Genomic DNA, 20,382 nt, shown 5'->3' with positions numbered 1-20,382 from the left:
TGTTGTTGTTGTTGTTGTTGTTTTCAAACAGGGCCTTAATTTATGTTGGTGTTCCATGTGAAATAAATTGTGTCTTCATCTTCAGCTGTTATTTTTTAAGTAAGACTACATCACATTAAAGGAGATAAAATAACAGCAGCAGCTTTTTTCTATATTGTGTGTTTCTAAACATGCAAATTTGGAGACTGTCTTTATAGAGTTTTCTCTTTCTCAAACTTAATTCTTTAGCTCTTCTCCTCTGCAGCTATGGCTCATTTGAAAGCCATGGAGAAGCATATTCAGTTTTCTTTTCTTCTCACCTACTTGGAGCCCACCCCTTCTCACTCAGAAGGACCATTTCCCGATGCTTTTCTAGCTCCTCTTTTCCCACCTCTAGTATATGAGATAGCATGTGTTCCTCTGTTTATTCTAGAAAGTTTCATGAGTCTTGCAATCATTTTCTTTTTCTTAAAAAAAAGTAAAAAACGTTAGTATCAAAATAGTCTGCTTAAAGTTAAAGGTACTTATTATGTTGAATGGCGCATTTCAGAATAATACACAAATATTTGGAATTTAATTATTAATGTATAAATGTGTTCATCATTAGTGCAGCGGATGAAAGTGAAGTTCATTTTATTGTATTTATTTATATTTTATTTTAAATGCTGCTAGCTTGTAAGTATCCAATCAGAAAAAAGAGTTATCAATTTAGCCTAATAATATTATATATAATATATGAGCAAAGTAACTACTGTTTACTATGTAGTGCCGTAAAAACTGCAATCTTTTCCTCTGAGATGTCGATAGTAGACGTAGAAGAAGCAGAAAAATAGAAATACTCCAGGAAAGTAGCCTATAAGTACTTATGTACTTGAGTAAAGGTACTTTGTTACTTTCCATCACTGCACACAGGTGTTGGCACTTATTCTGGCTGATCGTCATTAAAGAAAGGCAGATCTATGCTGGGAATATTGTGATTTTACTAAATTTCAATCATATTAATAATAATTATAAAAGTTGTTCCACTGTGATGGGAGATACAGCACACATTGGAAAGTGATTCAAACAATAGAACCACATGCAAGAATTCATCCATGTTTATTATGAAAAACATCCAACATTTCAAATTGAATATCTCATATTTTAGATTCCTTTACGAGAGGACAAGCTCAATCCTAAAACAGAGGGAAAGACAGACCACACACACGCATGCACACACACACACAAACCCACACACACACACTCACACACACACACACACACACACACACACACACACACACAAACTCACATAAACACACACACACGCACGCAGGAAGGAGAAGCTTAGCGAATGTGTACAAGCCACTAAATATCACAGAGTTCTTTTTTGGATCTTAAAATAAAACCAAAGTATAAATAACTTAAACAAATAAAAATCAAAAAAGAAAAGACAAATAAAAAGAAAAGAAAAAAGACAGAAAATGTTTGTGTGTTTTTTATTGCCTTAATGCCTGCATCAAGAAATTTGAGGGATGGAGTATCAACTAAGGTGATTACATTGGCAACCCCCTAAATCATGGTAGAATGATACATGGGGTGGGTTGAGTGGGAACAGGATGGTACACTGGGGTCACTTCCGAACTACAACCTAGAAATTCTGTCTCTTACAATCGATCCCTCATTAATGTTTTCTTAACCTGAGCACACTGTTTAAATCCATAGAGATATAATTGTTGATATATAGTTGAGCTACAGAAATGCCAGATTTTGAAGTCCACCATGGGTAGGGGTGGAACAATTCTGATTCCAATCCCTATTCTTCCTTTCGAATTCTTATCAATTCTCGATTCTGGTTCTTTGAGGTTTGTAGTTGTAACGGGCCACATGCTTATTTCACCGACAAGGGGAACATTTAATTTTCCTTTAATGGTGATTTTCAGTTTTACTGGGCTTTTTCAGCGTAAAATAAAGCCACACTTTAAAATGCCGCTTGATGTGCTCCATGGCTGCAACACAACAAGCTCCTGGAAGTACAATGGCCACTACGGGAAACCGTGTTAAATATTGCGCCAATAAGCAGATTAAAAATCAAATTTTCAAACGATTCCAATAAAAAACTATTACATTGGAATTGTAATTTTTGAAACGGTTCCAACTTGGAACCGGTTCTCAATGCTGTTTCCTACCCATAAGTAATGTTATTTCTAAGATTGGATCAGAAAACAGCCATAACCGATTAATTCAACACTTACATGTTTCCAAAAGCATCCAGTGAGCCTAAATACGTGGGTGGCCATCTCGAACCGTACTGTCTCTGACTGTCCACCTACACCTCACCTCTCCTTGTACTGGTTCATACCCAATGCTCCGACAGTCCCCAGTGATTGCACCACCGTCTAAACTGTCAGATTCAAAGATACAACTTTCCTGGTATGTACTGCTGGGGTCTTTAAACCTTTTTTACATTGGATGAATTGCTGAACAAAACAACCTTCCTGTGTCCCTCGACCCGCCTCGCCTCCAAGTCTCTAATACCACCTCACTACATTGTCTCATCTCTTCAACACAACAACATCAAACTCAGCCGAGTCACAAAAATCCATCACTTTTCACATAATCGCTCCCCTCAGACAGAAAGTAAGTTTTCCATGTTCCATAATGAATTTAGCACCCAGGCCGGCTGACTTTGAGGTATCAACATGCTCTGAATTTAAAACACAAACCAACATTTAATCACGTTTTTTTCCCCAAATCTCTGTGGGGAAAAAAATAACCAAAGCGGCCAATGAGAAAGTTAATTCTCCAACGCCAGGTTATCTGAAGGAAATCCTCACATGTAGGCCGAGGATTCAGTTGTGAGGATGAGAAGCCTGCATTGGTTTTTGTTCTACCCTGAGCTGGCCTGGTGTTTTTGTTAATGAGGCTGTAAGAATCTTGACAAAAAAATGACCATTGCAGCTAAAACCGTTCCTTTTAGTTCTTTTGCATCTTGACTGGTCTTTTAAAATGATTTAACCTCTCTGCAGCCACTCGGGCTGAGGTCATGTATCATCGAGTTTATCACATTGTTTGAGCTTTCAATTCACTTTATTTAAATTTCAACTATTATCAACAACGTTTCTTTGATGTAAAACTTCTTGTAAAATGTTACAAAGACGCTATCAATAGATACAAAAATCACCAGTTTTCTTAGCTCATATAAAGCTCATCACAAGTCTAAATAAATCAGACTGAGAACAGAAAAGCATAACAACAAAAGATTTGCCTTGGTTATAAGAATTCTAATAAAACCGTTGAGTGCATTAAATGTAAAGCACACTGGGAAATGAAATGAGCTTCTGGTTGCACAATATAAAAACAGGGCTTGAGTCAAAACAAATTCATTGTACCTAACCCAGGAAGTGGATTTCCTAAAAAAAAAACACAATACAAATATAATAAGAAACAATGAAAAACTTAAGCAACAAAAGTCCTCAAACTCCCAAATTTCTGGAGACGTTTTGTAATTTTCAACAAATAAAATAGCCTAATGCTGCTGCTACTACTAGTTCATAACAAAGCTGAAAGATGAACAAAAATGAATACATATGCGAAGGTGTGAAGAAATATAAAAAGTAAACATCATGACTTTCACACAAACAAAACGATAAGATAACAAAACATACCATTTCAGTACACTAGTGCTGTAACAGGACAGGGAATAGTATTTAGATTGCATCGAGGATTTTACAGCGCGTTCATGGTAAGGGAAATCTGGGCGATTGATCGATGAATACATGGATTCTAACATTGGATTGGTACAGTCTGCCATCTGAACCGATACATTATTAATGTTGATAGCAATCGAGTTTTTGAGTAGAAGTTGGCCAGTTTTTAGTAGAAGTGTTTTTGAGCTTTTTTCTTTGCTGATATCCATTTGACTAGTAGCGTGTTATAGTAGTATGTTACCTGGCCACGCTGTCTAGTGAAAACCACTCATCACCAAAACATGACCTTTTCATGAGCTTAGGATAAAAAGCCATTGTTAGCTCTGCAACAATGCAATCTTCACAAACACCATGGCTTTTTAAACCGTTTGTTTAGCTTACAAAGTAGTAAAAGTTTCTCCACTCCATAAAGGAACACTTAATTCTTATTAACAAATAGTAGAGATCCATGGTCTCCATTGGACAGTGATGCTATGTTATGATGACTTTGTACCACTGAAAAAGTAAAAGACTAAATTCTAAAGAAAAAGGGCCAAAATAAAGGCTCTCCAAATCCACCTGGGTGACATACACAGGTATAATAAAATAAAAAGATGTGTTTGTGCTTTGTCAAGCATGCTAATGTTTGGGGCCACGGCAAGAGCACACCTACTTTTGGCTTCATGATGACATAGCCTTGAATCACCCAGTTATTCCTTATCAATGCGCTGTAAAGAGAGTGCTTTCCCGAGAACATAGGTAGGCCTGCGTTTGGTTTCATGCATATAAAGAAAATCCATGTGGAAAACAACTCTGATTGTATCACATAGTGCAAAACCCCTCAGAAGACAGAGGACGTTTGATTCCCCCCTCCCCAAAATAAAAAAACCCCATCATTTTCAGATTGCTTCCAGAGCCAAAGATATCAGACCTTGTAGCAGTTTTCTTTGTTAACCGTCGCGCCTCGAGGTCGTTGCTACATATTTAAACCTTTGATTCTGTAGTCATGGACATCTATCTCACCATAGTAATGTTTCAAAGAGATCATGAATATTATAGTATAACAAACACTTCGTAACACTACAACCTGGCGTAATTCTCTCCGGATGCTTTCCTCCCACATGAACACAAAATGTATAAGCAACTCGCTTTCCCCTTCCTTCATCCCCCTCCATCCCTCCCTCCCTGCGCCCCCTCCCCCCCCCCCCCCCCCCCCCCTTTCCAGCAATGTGAACTTTGGTCTAAGAAAACAGCAGGTTTCAGGAAGTGAGCTAGATATAGTTGGGGTTAAAAAGGGCACATTCACAAATGTGTTGCACAACAGTGGACAATGCAGACACAATGCATCTTTTCCTTTTCACAGACTGGATGCACATGCTCTTCTGGTAATCCTGACCAATAAGCCCCGACCGTCACCCTGAGCCAAACAAATCTCTTTTTTCTCTGCTCCTTCCGTCTTCTATCTGTCCTCCTACTCCTATCATTACAGGTAATGGCATCTATGCCCCCTTACAACCCTTCTCCCATCATCTATTAATAGAAAATATACTTTTGGTAGCCTACTTGAATCTGACCTATCCATGAAATCATTTCAGACCTGGACAAAAAAATGTAGAAGTCTTTGAATAATTTGATCTCTACTTCATATCTCTGAAACATTAATTTGACTCAAAAATCAACCTAATTTCTCATGTAGTGCTAATTTAACAGCTCATGTTTTCTCCTCTGTATTTAAATACATTCACTACTTTTTGCCCAGGTCTGCTGTGTCCTTTTTTCTTTTGCTCCTTCTACTTTAAGGCTTGGTTCACTTTCAGTACAATCAATTAAGGAAGTTGATTTTCTACATTTAAATATGTCAAAAAGGTTTGGCGTTTGAAAACGATGATATCAAATCTTTCGTGAAATAACGGTGAACATTTGGTTAACCATTGCAGTTTCAGTTGACTTTTTTTTCAAGTTGATTGTATTAAAAGTGAATGGACAGCCAGCCCTGTGTTTATGTTTTTTTTTTTTTTTTTCATTCTTCCTCCTTCCACTACTTCCTCTTCCTCCTCAGCGCATCTTGTGTTCCACGTCAGCGTTGGCCATGTTTGAGCCAGGGCTGGGGTCCTGCTGTCGTCTGGACTGGGGAGAGAGAGGGATGGAGGGATGAAAGAGGGAGAGAAGGGGGATAAAGAGAGGGATTGAGAGAGACATGGAGAGAAGGCCATGTGAAAGATAGTGAGAAAGGGATCAGAGAGAAAGAGACAAAACATTAAGTACAGTTGTTCAGTATGTTTGTATAAAAAGGCACCTACTTTTATATGATTTCAACTATAACATACTGTTTTAGGAAGTATCTACTGTGTAAATATTTTGTGAAAGTACCTACTGTCAACCCTACAATATTGCTGCAATATCAACATCAATGTATATGGTCAAAAAAATTGTGATGTCTGATTTTCTCCATAATGGCCAGCTCTAGTCCAAGGGTTTGGAACGTAACCAACGGGAACCCAAATGTGAAAACAACTGTACTTAGTTCATCTACAGTACCTTCCACTACAGGCTGATGGGACAAAAACACAAAAAAAGAAGTTGCAGTTCGATAAACCGCCACTAGAGAAGGCCAGAGACTACTATATCACGACATGGCTCAGCTGCTGTTCATTCGATTTACTAGAGTTGGTATTTTAGTCAAGGTAGCAGACAGACAGAGAGACAGACAGAGAGACAGAGAGACAGACAAAGAGACAGACAGAGAGAGAGGCAGACAGGCAGACAGACAGACAGAAAGGCAGACAGGCAGACAGACAGACAAAGAGGCAGACAGAGAGACGGACAGACAGATAGACAGGCTGTCTGACACAGATACACACACACACACTCCCCCCCCCCCACACACACACACAATAACTCTAGGCACATTTGCAAAATCTCGCAGATACAGCAACTCTGCCCTTATTTTGTCACCACGATCACACACACGCACGTACGCTAGCACGCACACAGACACAGGTCATCATTAGAAACCATGAGTATGACAAGACTTTTAAATATATTTCATGACTGGTGTGTTTGTAAGCATGTGGCACAATTTGCCCCTGCTGTAAAAATACTTGCGGTTATATGTTTACACTTAAGTGATAGCTGGGTGGAATTGAAAGCGATGGGGGGGGGTCTGGTGATAAAGTGTGAGGAGAGGTGAGGCATAGAGCAGAGCAGACAGAAATGCAGACAGAGATAGTAAAGGGGTTGCTTAGTTCAACTGGAATGTAGTTTGTGTCATCTCAATGACTCACCATTATAGCACCATACACACAGTCACATGCACACACACACGTACAGTGTGTCATTCTACCGTTTTGACTCCTTACAGCCAGACTGACTCCAGTTTCGGTCTGTCTCCTCTGGGAAGCTTTGTATTGCTTTAACAAAACCGCTGCTATTAGATATATACATATACATGTATATTTACAGAAAAACTCAACTCTTAATTGTTGGATCTTGCAGAATTGTTGAAATAATTTTTTAAACGTGACATTTGGTAGGATGCAGTGGTACCCAAACCCTAAATAGTCCCAAGTATTTTGGACTTTGTCTAACAGGTCTCCTAAATGAGCATGTCCACTTTGTCTTTTCTTTCCTGTCAAATCTGTCCATTTTGTCCTTTCCTTGTTGCTGGCATCAGAGCAATCTTTTTTCTTTTGTCCAAATGAATCTGATTCATAGACAAGAGACATATTCACTTTTCATAACAAGAAAAGCACAGGTGGAACTAATAGCAATGGCAGTTCTCTCCATTGCTCCAACTTATCAACTGCTACACTGCAGTGCCCTGCTACGTCCTGCTGTGCCTTGTAATGCCGCACAGCGTCCTGCTATGCCATGAACTACTACAAAGAACTGCTACAGACTACTAATTTTTTCTATTTTTGTTATTGCCACTCTTCATTCTAACCCCAACCGGTCGTCAGACACCGCCTACCAAGAGCCTGGGTCTGACCGAGGTTTCTGCTTAAAAGGAAGTTTTTCCTCGCCACTGTCGCACTGTTGCTTGCTCTGGAGGAGACTACTAGAACTGTTGGGTTCTTGTAAATTCTGGAGTGTGGTCTATCTGTATAGTGTCTTGAGATAACTCTTGTTATGAATTGATACTATAAATAAAATTGAATTGAATTGAATTGAATCAATACAGAGAACTACAGAGTATGATGTAAAAATCAAAGTCAGAGAAAGAAAATAAACCAGAAAATTGCTATTTATTAAACATACTGGTATTTATTTTATGTTTAATAAGTAGCAAACACATATCATCATCTGTTTACAATTGTCAATATCAGGCACATGCTATTGACTTAAAATACATTCAGATGATTGACGTGGACACGATTGAAAGATAATCTACAACAAATTCTATACAAGCCAGCCTGTAGAAATGTTACCACAAAAGGATTTGAGTTTAAGAGGTAAAAAAACAAAAAAACAAAAATATCCACGGTTTTCAATTAGCAGTGATGCTGCTTCATCATGGCTGGTGTGTAGTGTTTGTCTTTTTTAGAAAGGAGTGGTCTTTGCTAATCTTAAGGGCAGGAGAGCTTTCTGTATTGATCTACATACAGATGGAAGCCTGCTGGGCCACTATAGGCTGCTTAACCGCAACTCAATACTGGAGAGTGTGTGTGTGTGTGTGTGTGTGTGTGTGTGTGGTGACAAAATTAGTGCAGATTTGCTGTATCTGCGAGATTGTGTACATGTGCCTGAAGTATCTGAATGTGTGTGTGTGTGTGTGTGTGTGTGTGTGTGTGTGTGTGTGTGTGTGTATGTTAGTCAAAGCAGGGGGTCTGATGGCGATCAATACTAATGATATATTAATGCTTTCAGTGCCAGCTCATCATTCACCACCAACTCTCTTTCTGCTGAGCACTTGGAGAAGTGTACGTGTGTGTGTGTGTGTGTGTGTGTGTGTTTGTGTTTGTGTGTGTGTGTGTGTGTTGAGTCTCTAACTATTGCTTCTCCATCCATCATCCTGACAGGAACCTTCTGACCTTGAATAACTGGAATATCACTTATTTTAAACAAAAAAAATGTGTATCTGCCAAAATGACAAGGCTTCAGGAATTGAAGGGGAAGCCGCTCTACAGTCTGTGAGCACCCAGTGAAAAAAAAAAGGCATCGCTGTTTTTCGGTTGAGCGTTGCTGTTAGGAAACCGACTCAACCCGATAAAAGAAATGGAGTGACAATTTTCCCAACAACAATTTTGAAATGTAATTTTATTGATCACATAGCAAGTCATCTACAGCTCCTGATAACCTGATAATCTTCCTTAATCTGGGTTGGAGTGGGATTTAAGTAATGATTTATACTAATAATGATTTATTTTTTCCCAGATTGAGATATTGGCTTAAGATGATGACTACTTCTTGTGATGACTTAGCCTAAATATCGAATGTCAGTCAAAATGTATGCTCCAAATATGTAAATTATACTGAAATGTTGTTCAAATAGTTTTTTAAAAAATTGCCATAATTCATGCACAGTGCAAGCATGACAAACGCATACCTACAATACAGTATAACTGCATTCCAGCCACTTTATCCAATGCCTTGCCTTACTTAACGTCTTCACATGTCCATATTTCTCACTTGCTCTCTCTCTGTCGTCCTCTCTCACCCACTGCTGGTTGTGCATTTCGGATTCTCTGCCTGATTATTTATTATTGATTTCCGTCAGAAGAAATGTGTCACAAATGTAGACTGTAAACATAGGTGGAATCATTTCATTTAACTTTATACTATGCAATAAATACAAAAATAAAACTACATTACAACACACATTAAGTGAATTCTGTCTTCCTTTTTCTCTCTGACAGAAAGACAGAAGTTAACAGAACAGGCAGATAACTAGATGGCCAGCTAATAGAGACAAAGAGAGACAGAAGGAGAGGTGGAGTTCAGACCACAGAAATGCAGAGGCTGAATCTGTGGAGCTATTCAGCAATGCTGGTCACACCCTCGGAAACAGCTAGGAGCACATCCGCAAGCTCCCGCTGCTGTTAACTGTGTGATAAATGTGATTCATATGCACATTGTGTTATGAAACTAATTTTGCAACAGCTTGTCTTATCCTTTGCAGGACAATAGGATTATTTTAATACTCATTGAATTGTTAAGGATTTCTTGTGCACTGTCTATTGACTATTGCATTGTCAATGTTCTGTTGACTAACTTTCTTACTGTAAGCTTTGAAATTACGTCCAAGCAGAGCTGCAGAGCAGCCTCACTCAGTTATGATTCCCCAGCAAATAAAAGCATAATCTGGTAGGAATGGACAAATACAGTCTGATATGACATAATAAGAACTTGGCTATTGGATTCAAGCTCATTTTATCTGTTATTTATGCTCTATCCACAGTGTGTGTATGTGTGTGTGTGTGTGTGTGTGTGGTTTCTTTGGTGTTTTGATTGGCTTGAGTTTGTCAGTAATTGCAGAGTGTAAACAGAATGCAAGAAATGAGCACACAGCCAGTAGTGGCAGAGAGAAAAAAAACAAATTTTTGAGGTCCACAGAGAAATAGCTTCAACTTGCTGCTACAGCAATGTAAAACGGCAAACAACACACACTAAAACAGTATCTCAGTTTTTTGCTCGTCCGTATTCCTGTTGGCCTGTAGGCCACCACATGTATTTGTAACTGTTTTGAGAAATGTCCTCATTCTCTGTCCAGGTTAAATCTGCCCAGAGAGCACCTGTAAAGTTCCCAAATTGAAATATGATATTGCTCGGCTCCGAAGAGTCTTGTCATTCATGTGAAGCTGTCAGACATTTAGCAGAGATATCATCGCACGCTGGTTCCCAATAGTTACAGTTAGGCCCGGATTAACACAGTGTGGTTCTCCACACTTAAAGTGTACCTCTCCTCCCACTTTACACGTAAAACAGTATGGGGTATAAAGACCATTGATTGGCTGTTTTGCCTCAATCAGCTATTTTGTTCTCTTCAAATTTAATTTTACATTAACTTGCCTGTAATGTGTTTTTAGTCAGGTAGGATCTTTTATTTTTTACTTTAAAGAATGTTATCTTAAAAAGCAAACGTAGATAAAATCTATTATTATAGATGCATTTTTATATTGAGCTGCAGTGGAGGGACAGAATTAAAACGAGGGGATTCCTTTTCCTTTATTTTTGCTATTTTCTTTTTACAAAAAAGGCTATTATTAGATTTTGTTGAGAAGGGGCCGTGGATTTATTTAGTAGGCTACACTGCTTAAATAAGGGAATGTATGAACATGTGAGCAATGTTTATAAATTGATTTAAAAAACGTTATCCTCTCCTGTAAAGCTACAGATGGTAACTTTCGGAACAATATTTCTTTTGTCATATTTGCTCAAACTGTAACTATTTTCTTTCACAGGGGAATCAACCAATCAGACACAAAGTTTCTCTGAACTGTCTCATGTCCTTCTGTCAGGATTTTAAAGTTGAGTAACGTTTTCCAAAAAGAAAGCAAAAAATGATCTCATTCAATGCTTCTTAAATGTGAATATTTTTGTTGTTTTCTTCTCTCCTCTGTTACAGTGAACTGAATATCTTTGAGTAGTGGACAAAACAAGACATTTGAGGACATTATCTTGGTTGTTGAAAAACACTGATAAAATTGTTTCACTATTTTGTGGCCATGTTGAGTCAGTGGTATAGCAGGCGCACATGTACTGAGAGATTTATGCAGAGGTTGAGGGTTTGAATCTGACTTATGACAATTTTCTGCATGTCTTACCCCTCTTTCTCACTTAACTGTCCTGTCAAAAATTAAAGGCCAAAAAACCTCAAAAATAAATCAAAGTTTCACTATAATCTGACATTTTATTAACAACTAATCCATTAAGAGAATCTAGAAAGGAAAAAAAACAGATTAGCCAACAATGAAAATAATTGTTTGTTGCAGCCCTACACGATGCAGAGACACGTTTCGGGACATAACTTAGCATTGGAATGGCCATTATTTATGACTAGATAAACTTAACACACACTGTTGACCTGCTATCTCCCCCAAAAGTTCCGTTTGCCCCCCCACCAAAAAAAAGTTCCTTGGTCTAGAACCGCCACAGGATAACGCTACCAGCAGGAGAAACAGAGTTTTCTATATTTTTCTCTGATAGTCCCAGGGAGGAAACACAAGATCAGTCCAATGAAAGAAGACCTTCAATAAATGCCTCTCTCTCTGTCTTTCCTGTCTTTCTGTTCCCCTCATCTGGGCTGCTCAAACCTCTCTGTCCATGCCTTCCTATCCCTCTAATTTGTGCAGGACCAAAGCTGTGGTGGGTCCTGATGATGGGTGTGTGTGTGTGTGTGTTTGTGTGTGTGTGTGTGTGTGTGTGTATGTGTGTGTGTTTGTGTGTGAAAACTAGCTATGAAATGGTTACATCTTGCTGTTTCTGTCTCTCACACCATAAATGCATTTAACAAGCAGGAGCAGATAAGATAGTCATAAATTCATGTTCAAGTGCATGCATATTCATAAACAGACCAACAAACAAACACACACACACACACACACACACCCACACACACACAAATCGGGACAAATAAAACACTGACAGCTTCCTGTGGTCACACACAGAAAATAATGGACAAACACAAGAATGCACATACTTAAATTAAACAGGTGGACACACATACACACACACACACACACACACACACACACACACACAAACACACACACACACACACAGGGTGGTTTAGTGCATGACAGTGTGATTAATGTTGAGAAATAAAGGACACAGACCCTGTTCTTTTCTGCTGGCTGTCTGTCTGTCATCAGTCCCAGATTTTAGAAACCACAGGGTCCTAAAAAATAAACAATTTGGGGTTGATTCGTAACTTCGTCATCTTAGGAAGAATTCCATTGATCTCCCCAAAGCCTTGCTGGGAAAGTGAGTTTGTCTCAAGTAGTAAAAATGTTCGGTGTGTGTTTAAAATTCAGTGTATACATTTGTGAAACTGAATTTGTGTACATGTAAGACACTGCAAACAAACTTGAACATGATGATAATTCAATAAACAAATCACAATTAAAGAACAGATCTCAAACAATTAAAACTTCTGGAATGTGTATTTTACAAATGCTTTTGGCTTGATCAAATTGAAGTTGTTTTGTAATAAATCAACTACTTTCCCTTCAGAGGCTGTTGGTACACCTGACAAAACTGAGTCATTCAAAAGTTTAATAATATGAAATCAAATACATTATCAGATTAGATTTAATGCCAAACTGACCATGCACTAAACCTATGATTCAAACTGTAAACATATCATTTAAATGAAAATATTGTTTAATCACACAACCACACATCACACAACCCTAAGCCACCCCAAGCACTAAGCAAAGAAAAACCGGACTGGAAATTTGACTCTGTGGCTGTGATTAAATGGTGTTTTATCATCTCCTAAACACCAATAAATATAGTTTTACAGACACTGAATTATGGCAAATGCAGAACCATTTTAGGGCAAAATATGTGTGCTAAAGGATTTAGCATTAATCTCTGAAACAAAGGATCTACAAGTTTATTTACTTTACATTTTAGAGTGTCTGTATGGTTCGTAAGCAAGACAGTACAAACTGTACAATTAGCAAGCTGTTTTGATCATGCGTGCTTGCTCTATGAATTAGTAAATCAAAATACTATTTGCAAATTTCCAGTTGGGTAGCCTAGCAAAGCCCACAAACATGACATTTCACTGTGTTCACTGTGGTCTGCCGAGAAAGGACTCATTTCAAATCAACTGAAAACTACTCAGACAAACATGAGCCCTAGTTTCTACACAAGGGCCGCATGAATGAGCTACCTGCTTGAATGTCTGTTGTCTTTGCCTCCCATTTTCAAACTGAAAAAAAACAAAGAAATCAAAGCATCTTTTGTGGAAATGTCTGAAATTTGGGGTTAAAAAAAAGTCAAAAATGCATGGTGAATCATGCTTTACTTTTCATTTACATTGGTTACTTCACACAGTCATTTTACAGCGGGTGACATTCTTGTATTTGATGACCTCCAATGTACTCGCGGTGTGGCCAATGAATCATCACTGTTGGGTGCAATAGAGCACACCAAACAGTGAGTATGTTTACATGCACACAATTATTACCAATTTGATACAGGTCATTATTCCATATTCTGTGTGGATGTTCTGAATAAGGCATTTTTTTAACAACATCAGATTCCGAATCTGTGTCTCAATAAGGTTTTTTTACTGCCTGTTTAAGCTTACAGTCAACTCTGTGTTGCTATGGTTGTTGTTCCACCAGTGGAAATCTGGAATCCTATGTAAACAGGTATGTTAGTGGAACATTCACATTCATTAGCCATGTAAACAGCTTTAACAAAGGATTATTGTCTTTCTTCAGAATTAGGGCTAAAACTGGAATAATATGTGCATGTATCACTGATGAAGGTTGCGGTCAGAGGTGCAACAGACATAAAGTGAAACAATGTGTTTCAATATGGTGTTAAGTTTACTCTTAAAGTAGTGGTTGATGAGAGTCAGGAGGGTGGAAGCTCCTATGTAAACCCCAGTATAAAGGTAGGATTTGTCTTTACAGTTGGAGCTACACTGTCCAGTAACCGTCACTTGTCTTTATGATGGCAGACCAAAATCGACCCTCTATTTACAGCAGCATCACAGGGCCCTCTCACCTCCAGATCCTCTCTGTGTGATCGGTCTCTGTCTTCAAAGTCTCTAGTTCTGCGTCGCGCCTCTTCAAACGCTGCCTGGGCCAAAGCATCCTCCTGCTGCCCACGCACACACAAACACACACACACACACAGTGAAAGTGAGGTTAGTTTACACAAGACAGAGACATGGCGTAGAATTCGACGGATTGTTTTTTTCTGTGTGCACACATTAGAATGCATCAGTCTGTCTGTATACTGTACATGTGTTGTGTTACCTGCGCTCTCTCTTCATCGTACTCCAGCAATCCCATCCCATCCAGCCGCTGTAGGTCGATCCAGCCTTTCCAGATCACACACACCCCGTTCAAGATCATGGGAGCCTTTAAATAGACCTGGAGAGAGAGAGAGAGAGAGAGAGAGAGAGAGAGAGAGATTAATGCCAGAAGCGTGTGTCCTGTATGAGACCTGACAATGTTGCTGTGTTGTTCCAGATATGAGGAGCATAGAAACTGAATGCTGCTTCACCCTGTTTAGTTCTGACTCTAGGGACAGAAAGTAGACCTGTCCCAGATGACCTGAGAGGTCTGGGTGGTTCATAGTGTAGTAGCAGATCAGAAATGTATTTTGGTCCTAAACAGTTTAGTTATTTATAAACTAGCAAAAGTACTTTGAAATCAATTCTTGAGGTACAGGAAGCCAGTGTAAAGACTTCAGAACTGGAGTGATGTGATCCAGTCTCTTGGTCTTAGTGAGGACCCGAGCAGCAGCGTTTTGAATCAGCTGTAGCTGTCTGATTGATTTTTTTAGGGAGACCTGTAAAGACCCCGTTACAGTAGTCAAGTCTACTGAATATGAAAGCATGGACACATTTTTCCAAATCCTGTTGACACATAAGTCCTTTAACCCTTGATATGTTCTTAAGGTGATAATAGGCTGACTTTGTAATTGTCTTAATGTGGCTGTTAAAATTCTTGTCTGAGTCCATGACTACACCAAGATTTCTGGCTTTGTCTGTTGTTTTTAACATTGTTGTTTGAAGCTGAGCGCAGACTTTTAATCGTTCCTCTTTTGCTCCAAACACACCCACCTCAGTTTTTCCTTCCTTTTTATTTCAGAAAGTTCTGGCACATCCAGTCGTTAATTTGTTCAATGCACTTAGTCAGTTTTTGGATTGGACTATAGTCCCCTGGCAATAAGGTTATGTAAATTTGTGTGTCGTCCGCATAACTATGGTAATTAATTTTTTTGTTTTCCATAATCTGGGCCAGTGGAAGCATGTAGATGTTAAACAGAAGAGGCCCCAGAATGGAGCCCGTCATATTTGTACGCTCAGAAGTATAATTACCCATTGACACAAAGTAATCCCTATTCTTTAGGTAGGATTCAAACCAGTTTAGTACTAAGCCAGAAAGGCCAACGCAGTTTTCCAATCGGTCTAGTAATATGTCATGGTCGACCGTGTCAAATGCAGCACTGAGATCAAGTAATACTAAGATTGAAATTTTGCCACTATCTGCGTTAAGGTGGATCTCATTAAAGACTTTGACAAGAGCCGTCTCAGTGCTGTGGTGTGGTCGGAAACCCGACTGAAAGGTATCAAAACTATTGCTTAGTGACAAGAAGTGGTTGAGTTGTTGAAAAACTGCTTTTTCAATGATTTTTACTTAAAAACGGAAGGTTTGATATTGGCCTATAGTTGCCCATTAGTGACTTTTAGTCAGTTAGTGTCTAGGTTGTTCTTTTTAAAAGTGGCTTGATTACTGCAGTTTTCAGGGCCTGTGGAAAGATACCTGAAAGAAGAGATGTGTTCCCAATCTGTAGAAGATCAGAAGTCAAACAATTGGGAACATTTTTGAAAAGTCCTGCTGGTAGAATATCAAGGCAACAGGAGGAGGTTTTCAGATGTTTTATGACACATTGTTTCGGCTGTGCTTTCTAACGTGATGTCAGTGTGCTAACCGAGCACCACTAACCTTTACAACAGACTTTTAATACAAGTGGTAGATGTTTCATTACAGTTCTCTGTTGATTTGTGTAGCAGTGTGCTCGTGGTGGAAAACACTATAAACAGTGAGCGGCGTGCCAAAAATGCAATGTGTTATGATGCAGGTGTACTCCAGGGCCAGGCTGATGTTGGAAGTCCCTCAAGGGACAGAACATGTAACGACAACCCCATGCTCATTGTGGCTTTGACAGTCCATAAGCCAGAGCAGTGTAGTACATATTTATAACAGGCTGCATATGAGCACTACATATGTATCATCACTACAAATATTATTGGAATATTAAAAAAATCAAATCAAATTCAAATGGTATTATAGTGAAAGACTGACAGCTCTAGATGTGCGTGAAATCCAATGACATGACATGTCGTTTATCTGCAGTATTAACAAGTCCCATAATGGATTTACTATTACTAAGTAGTAGATTTATAGGGCAGGTGGCAAATGATGCTTGAAAATGGTTTGTTGGACCTTGATGGAAATAATTGAAAGAGTGGAGGTAAAAGGATAAGCAAGTTGATATTGTAATTATAAGGTGGTTTAGGGCAATAGGGACTTGTACCAGATTACACACAAAAAACAGTTGATGTTTCCTCTTTTTATCATAAACTTCATTATCATAAATAAGTACAAATAAGTAATGCGTTTCTGGATTTTTTTCAAAAAAATATTACAACGGCAGATATATCGGAATATCAGATTTTTATTCTAGCCGCCTTACACATCCTTTATCGTTCAGGCTCTACCATTGAGGTTGATAAATTGCAGCATGTTTTCTTTTTTCTTGCACATCTTGCACAACGGTTCTTGATCATATTTTTTCTGTAAAAGCTTCCTTTGTGTATTTGTGGTTGTCTGGTGTTTACACACAATGAGAAAGTATAGTCTGTGCCATGGCGGACATCAATACTATTCAGCTGCCTAAATAAACACAATACCATTTTTGCAACTGGATGATATTACAGAGAATATATCACACTTTCCGAGTACAGTGTAATTTGACGAGATGTCTTTGAATTTTGACTGTCTTGGTGTAAGCAATTACAAAGGAACCTTTTACTTTGTGGCAATCATTTACTCATTGATGGATTTGTTTACATTTTAAACAGGAATATTTTATTTTGACTGAAATATCACAATTTGTGATCACGTAGATTGATGTGCTGAATGTACCATGTGGTGTGATAATTGTAATTGTGAGTTTTGGCAATTGTAAGTTTGTTTCAGTAAATTTGCCAAAGCCATTGAGAAAAACATGCCGCTATTTAAGAAAAGTGTATTTATTTGTGAAAAGTATGCATCGGAGCCGCTAAAGAGCCAGATATGTTCCTCAGAAGTCGGTGGAAACCAAAACGGAGGTTAAAGATGAGTGAATATTGGACATCTGTCAGCGGGCCGGACAACAGAGGCAAAGAAACACAGACAAACAGACAATTTGTTTTTCCCAGGGTAGAATGTTTTTAGGTGGTATTTTTATCTGACTAAACAAGTATTAAGGAATACATTTACAAAATCAAACGCTCCCTCCCCCCAAACCCACACATACACACAGATGACTGGATTTTCTGTGTGACACTGGGCAAGCTCCAAGTTCCTGCATTTTTACTCAGGCTATTTTTGGACAGCCTCTCACAGGGACCTCTTTTACCACAGCTACCCACACTGCACCGGGGTTTCAGGGGAGACCGCACTCCAAGAGACTGTGGGTTTAAGTGTTTATTCGAGTGAATGTTTTTCTGTGTGTGTGTGTGTGTGTGTGTGTGTGTGTGTGTGTGTGTGTGTGTGTGTGTGTGTGTGTGTGTATGTGTGTGTTTGTGAGAAAAGTGTGAGAGAAAGATGGCTTCTACATATGTAGGCCTGCATGGTGCTTCATTTGGCTTGACAGGGAAAACGTGTGTGTGTGTGTGTGTGTGTGTGTGTGTGTGTGTGTGTGTGTGTGTGTGTGTGTGTGTGTGTGTGTGTGTGTGTGTGTGTGTGTGTGTGTGTGTGTGTGTGTGAGAGGGGAAAATATGTAGAAACGGCCCAACCACAGACTTCCTCTGAGAAACAACCATTTCAACCCCCACATCCATTTGCTAACACACATATGCACACACACACACACATATACACACACACACACACACACACATATATACACACACGAAGAAGGAGGAGCTCTCACACGCTAAAGAAGCAACATGAAATGCAGTGGAGATTCAGACCCACTCTAAAACCAACTGCAAGTTTGTGAAGCAGAGCTTGACTTTAGGTCTCAGGAACCATGCGGGAGAACGTATGTTGTACTGTTTTGCATTTACCTGCCTATGCTACAAATGTGTATAGTCATTCTGTAGAAGTTAAAACCATCTGGACAAAAACATACTAGTACCACTCCAATACATTTATTATGACAGCTGTAGCTAAGAGTTTGCAGATTAAGACCTTTAACACTTGGTCCTCTCCCGATAAATGTGTACATTAAAAACACATTGTACTCCATCAAAATATCATGATGCATTGTCAACTTCTATATGAAAATAGTATGTGTGATATTTTACCTGTTTTTTCCTGTCAAGATTCAGTTTTTCTCACCAAAAAACACTGTTACCTTTTTGTATTTTATTGTGATGTTTCTATTAACATCTCCCATAAAAGTGTTTTTTATAGTACATTTTATACTTTTAAAACATGCTGAATTGATAAAAACAACAACAACTGAAAACAACTAAGGAACACAAATATCAATAATAAAAAAATGAGATAGGGGTAAGCGGTAGGGTAGGAGAAAGGGTATCGGAATTAAAATGGGGAAGATTACCTGCTTATTGTTAGTTTGTGTTTCCTTGAGCTCCAACAAATGTGCTGAATGCATTTAATTCCTCATAAAACTTTTGCAAAGCTGTTTTTTGGTATTTCCATCCACCATTGTTTACATCCATGTTAAATGCTTATAATTCTTCCCTGCCTTTTCTGATGCAGTTCTGCATACCACCACCTGTTGATAAGTAGAATAATGTAAAACCATTGGCAGGAAGTACAGCAAAAGTATGGTGTCACTCGCGCGTGTGCACATGCATCCCCATGCACATGGATGTGATGAACAAATGGGGACCCACCATAGACAGTCAAGATAATGAACAAAGCTTTCGGGTCTAAAAAGTGAGGCCAAAGCTGAAGTGCCTTAAATCTGCATTCTGTCTAATATCCAGTAGTGGGTGCTGATTGCAAAAAGATATCTGGAGAAATGACCCTACTTCTCACTTGATTTGTTTTGCCATTAATAAACATTTTTAGAATGAGTTTTTGGCCTTAATCGTTACTTCCAAGTCTTCTTCAATAAAGCATGATGTTTATTTTGTAAATGATGGTCCGATTTATTTTGAAAACATACGTGGCTACGCTCCAACCTGTCAATCAGGACAGAGGCTTTGCAATGCTAACCATAGCACTATGTATATTTGAACTTGTTTTTGGGTGGGGTCCTGTTTTTTTCGTCTTAAACTTTGACCCTCACAGAGCGTTTTCACTTCATTAAACTCAATTGGAACATTTTGGCCGCCTACAAATGTCTTGTTCAGCCCTCTGCCAACCGAGCAAGCTAGCTACTGTAAGCTGGTAATTTAAGGGAAAGTGCAACTAAATGTTGGCGCTTCCTTTAATTTGTCACTCATTTGTACAGTCATGCATGCAATCCAGTCCTGTGATTGTGGCACTGAACATTTAGATCACACGTTGTGCACAATCCATTGCATCATATGCTTTTGAGACATGAGATGAGCATATTACCAAACATACCTTACATATTGGTGGTTTTAGTGTTTTGACTTTATCTTAAGGGTTTGTTGTTTTGAAATATTTCACCACAAAGTCCTTTGTAAAGCCTGACGATGAAGTTCCATGTGCAAGACAGTGTTTGATGTTTCTAAAAAGTTAAGAGTTGCAAAGATTTCACGTGACAACAACAACCAGCTGCAGACTTGTGACTCACTGTGTATCATGTTTGAAGTCATTCATTGGTGAATGTCTGTAATTCTGTGAATTATGAGCAACATTTTCTGCCATTTTAACCCAACACCGCTGCTGAGCAA

At 38.7% G+C, this 20,382-nt stretch overlaps 1 protein-coding gene across 4 annotated transcripts in view; it reads right to left on the bottom strand.

Moving 5' to 3' along the window:
- Positions 1 to 1,419: 1,419 nt before the first annotated feature.
- cbfb (core-binding factor subunit beta) overlaps positions 1,420 to 20,382 on the bottom strand; it is a 42,799-nt gene continuing 23,836 nt past the window's right edge. The window contains exons 4-7 of one of the 4 annotated variants that reach the window (XM_034879170.1): positions 14,585 to 14,701; positions 14,331 to 14,426; positions 12,422 to 12,483; positions 1,420 to 5,769 (exon numbers count right to left, since the gene is read on the bottom strand). In XM_034879170.1, coding sequence (XP_034735061.1) covers positions 12,454 to 12,483; positions 14,331 to 14,426; positions 14,585 to 14,701 — 243 coding nt within the window. In that variant the 3' untranslated portion in view covers positions 1,420 to 5,769; positions 12,422 to 12,453. Of the gene's footprint in view, positions 5,775 to 12,421; positions 12,484 to 14,330; positions 14,427 to 14,584; positions 14,702 to 20,382 lie in introns of all 4 variants that reach the window. The other 3 variants (XM_034879169.1, XM_034879167.1, XM_034879168.1) reach the window with 3 other exon arrangements.

Source organism: Etheostoma cragini, chromosome 8 (genome assembly GCF_013103735.1).
Source record: "Etheostoma cragini isolate CJK2018 chromosome 8, CSU_Ecrag_1.0, whole genome shotgun sequence".
NCBI lineage: Eukaryota > Metazoa > Chordata > Actinopteri > Perciformes > Percidae > Etheostoma > Etheostoma cragini.
The sequence above is the reverse complement of the archived record's forward strand: the minus strand, read 5'-3'. Positions and strand labels throughout refer to the sequence as shown.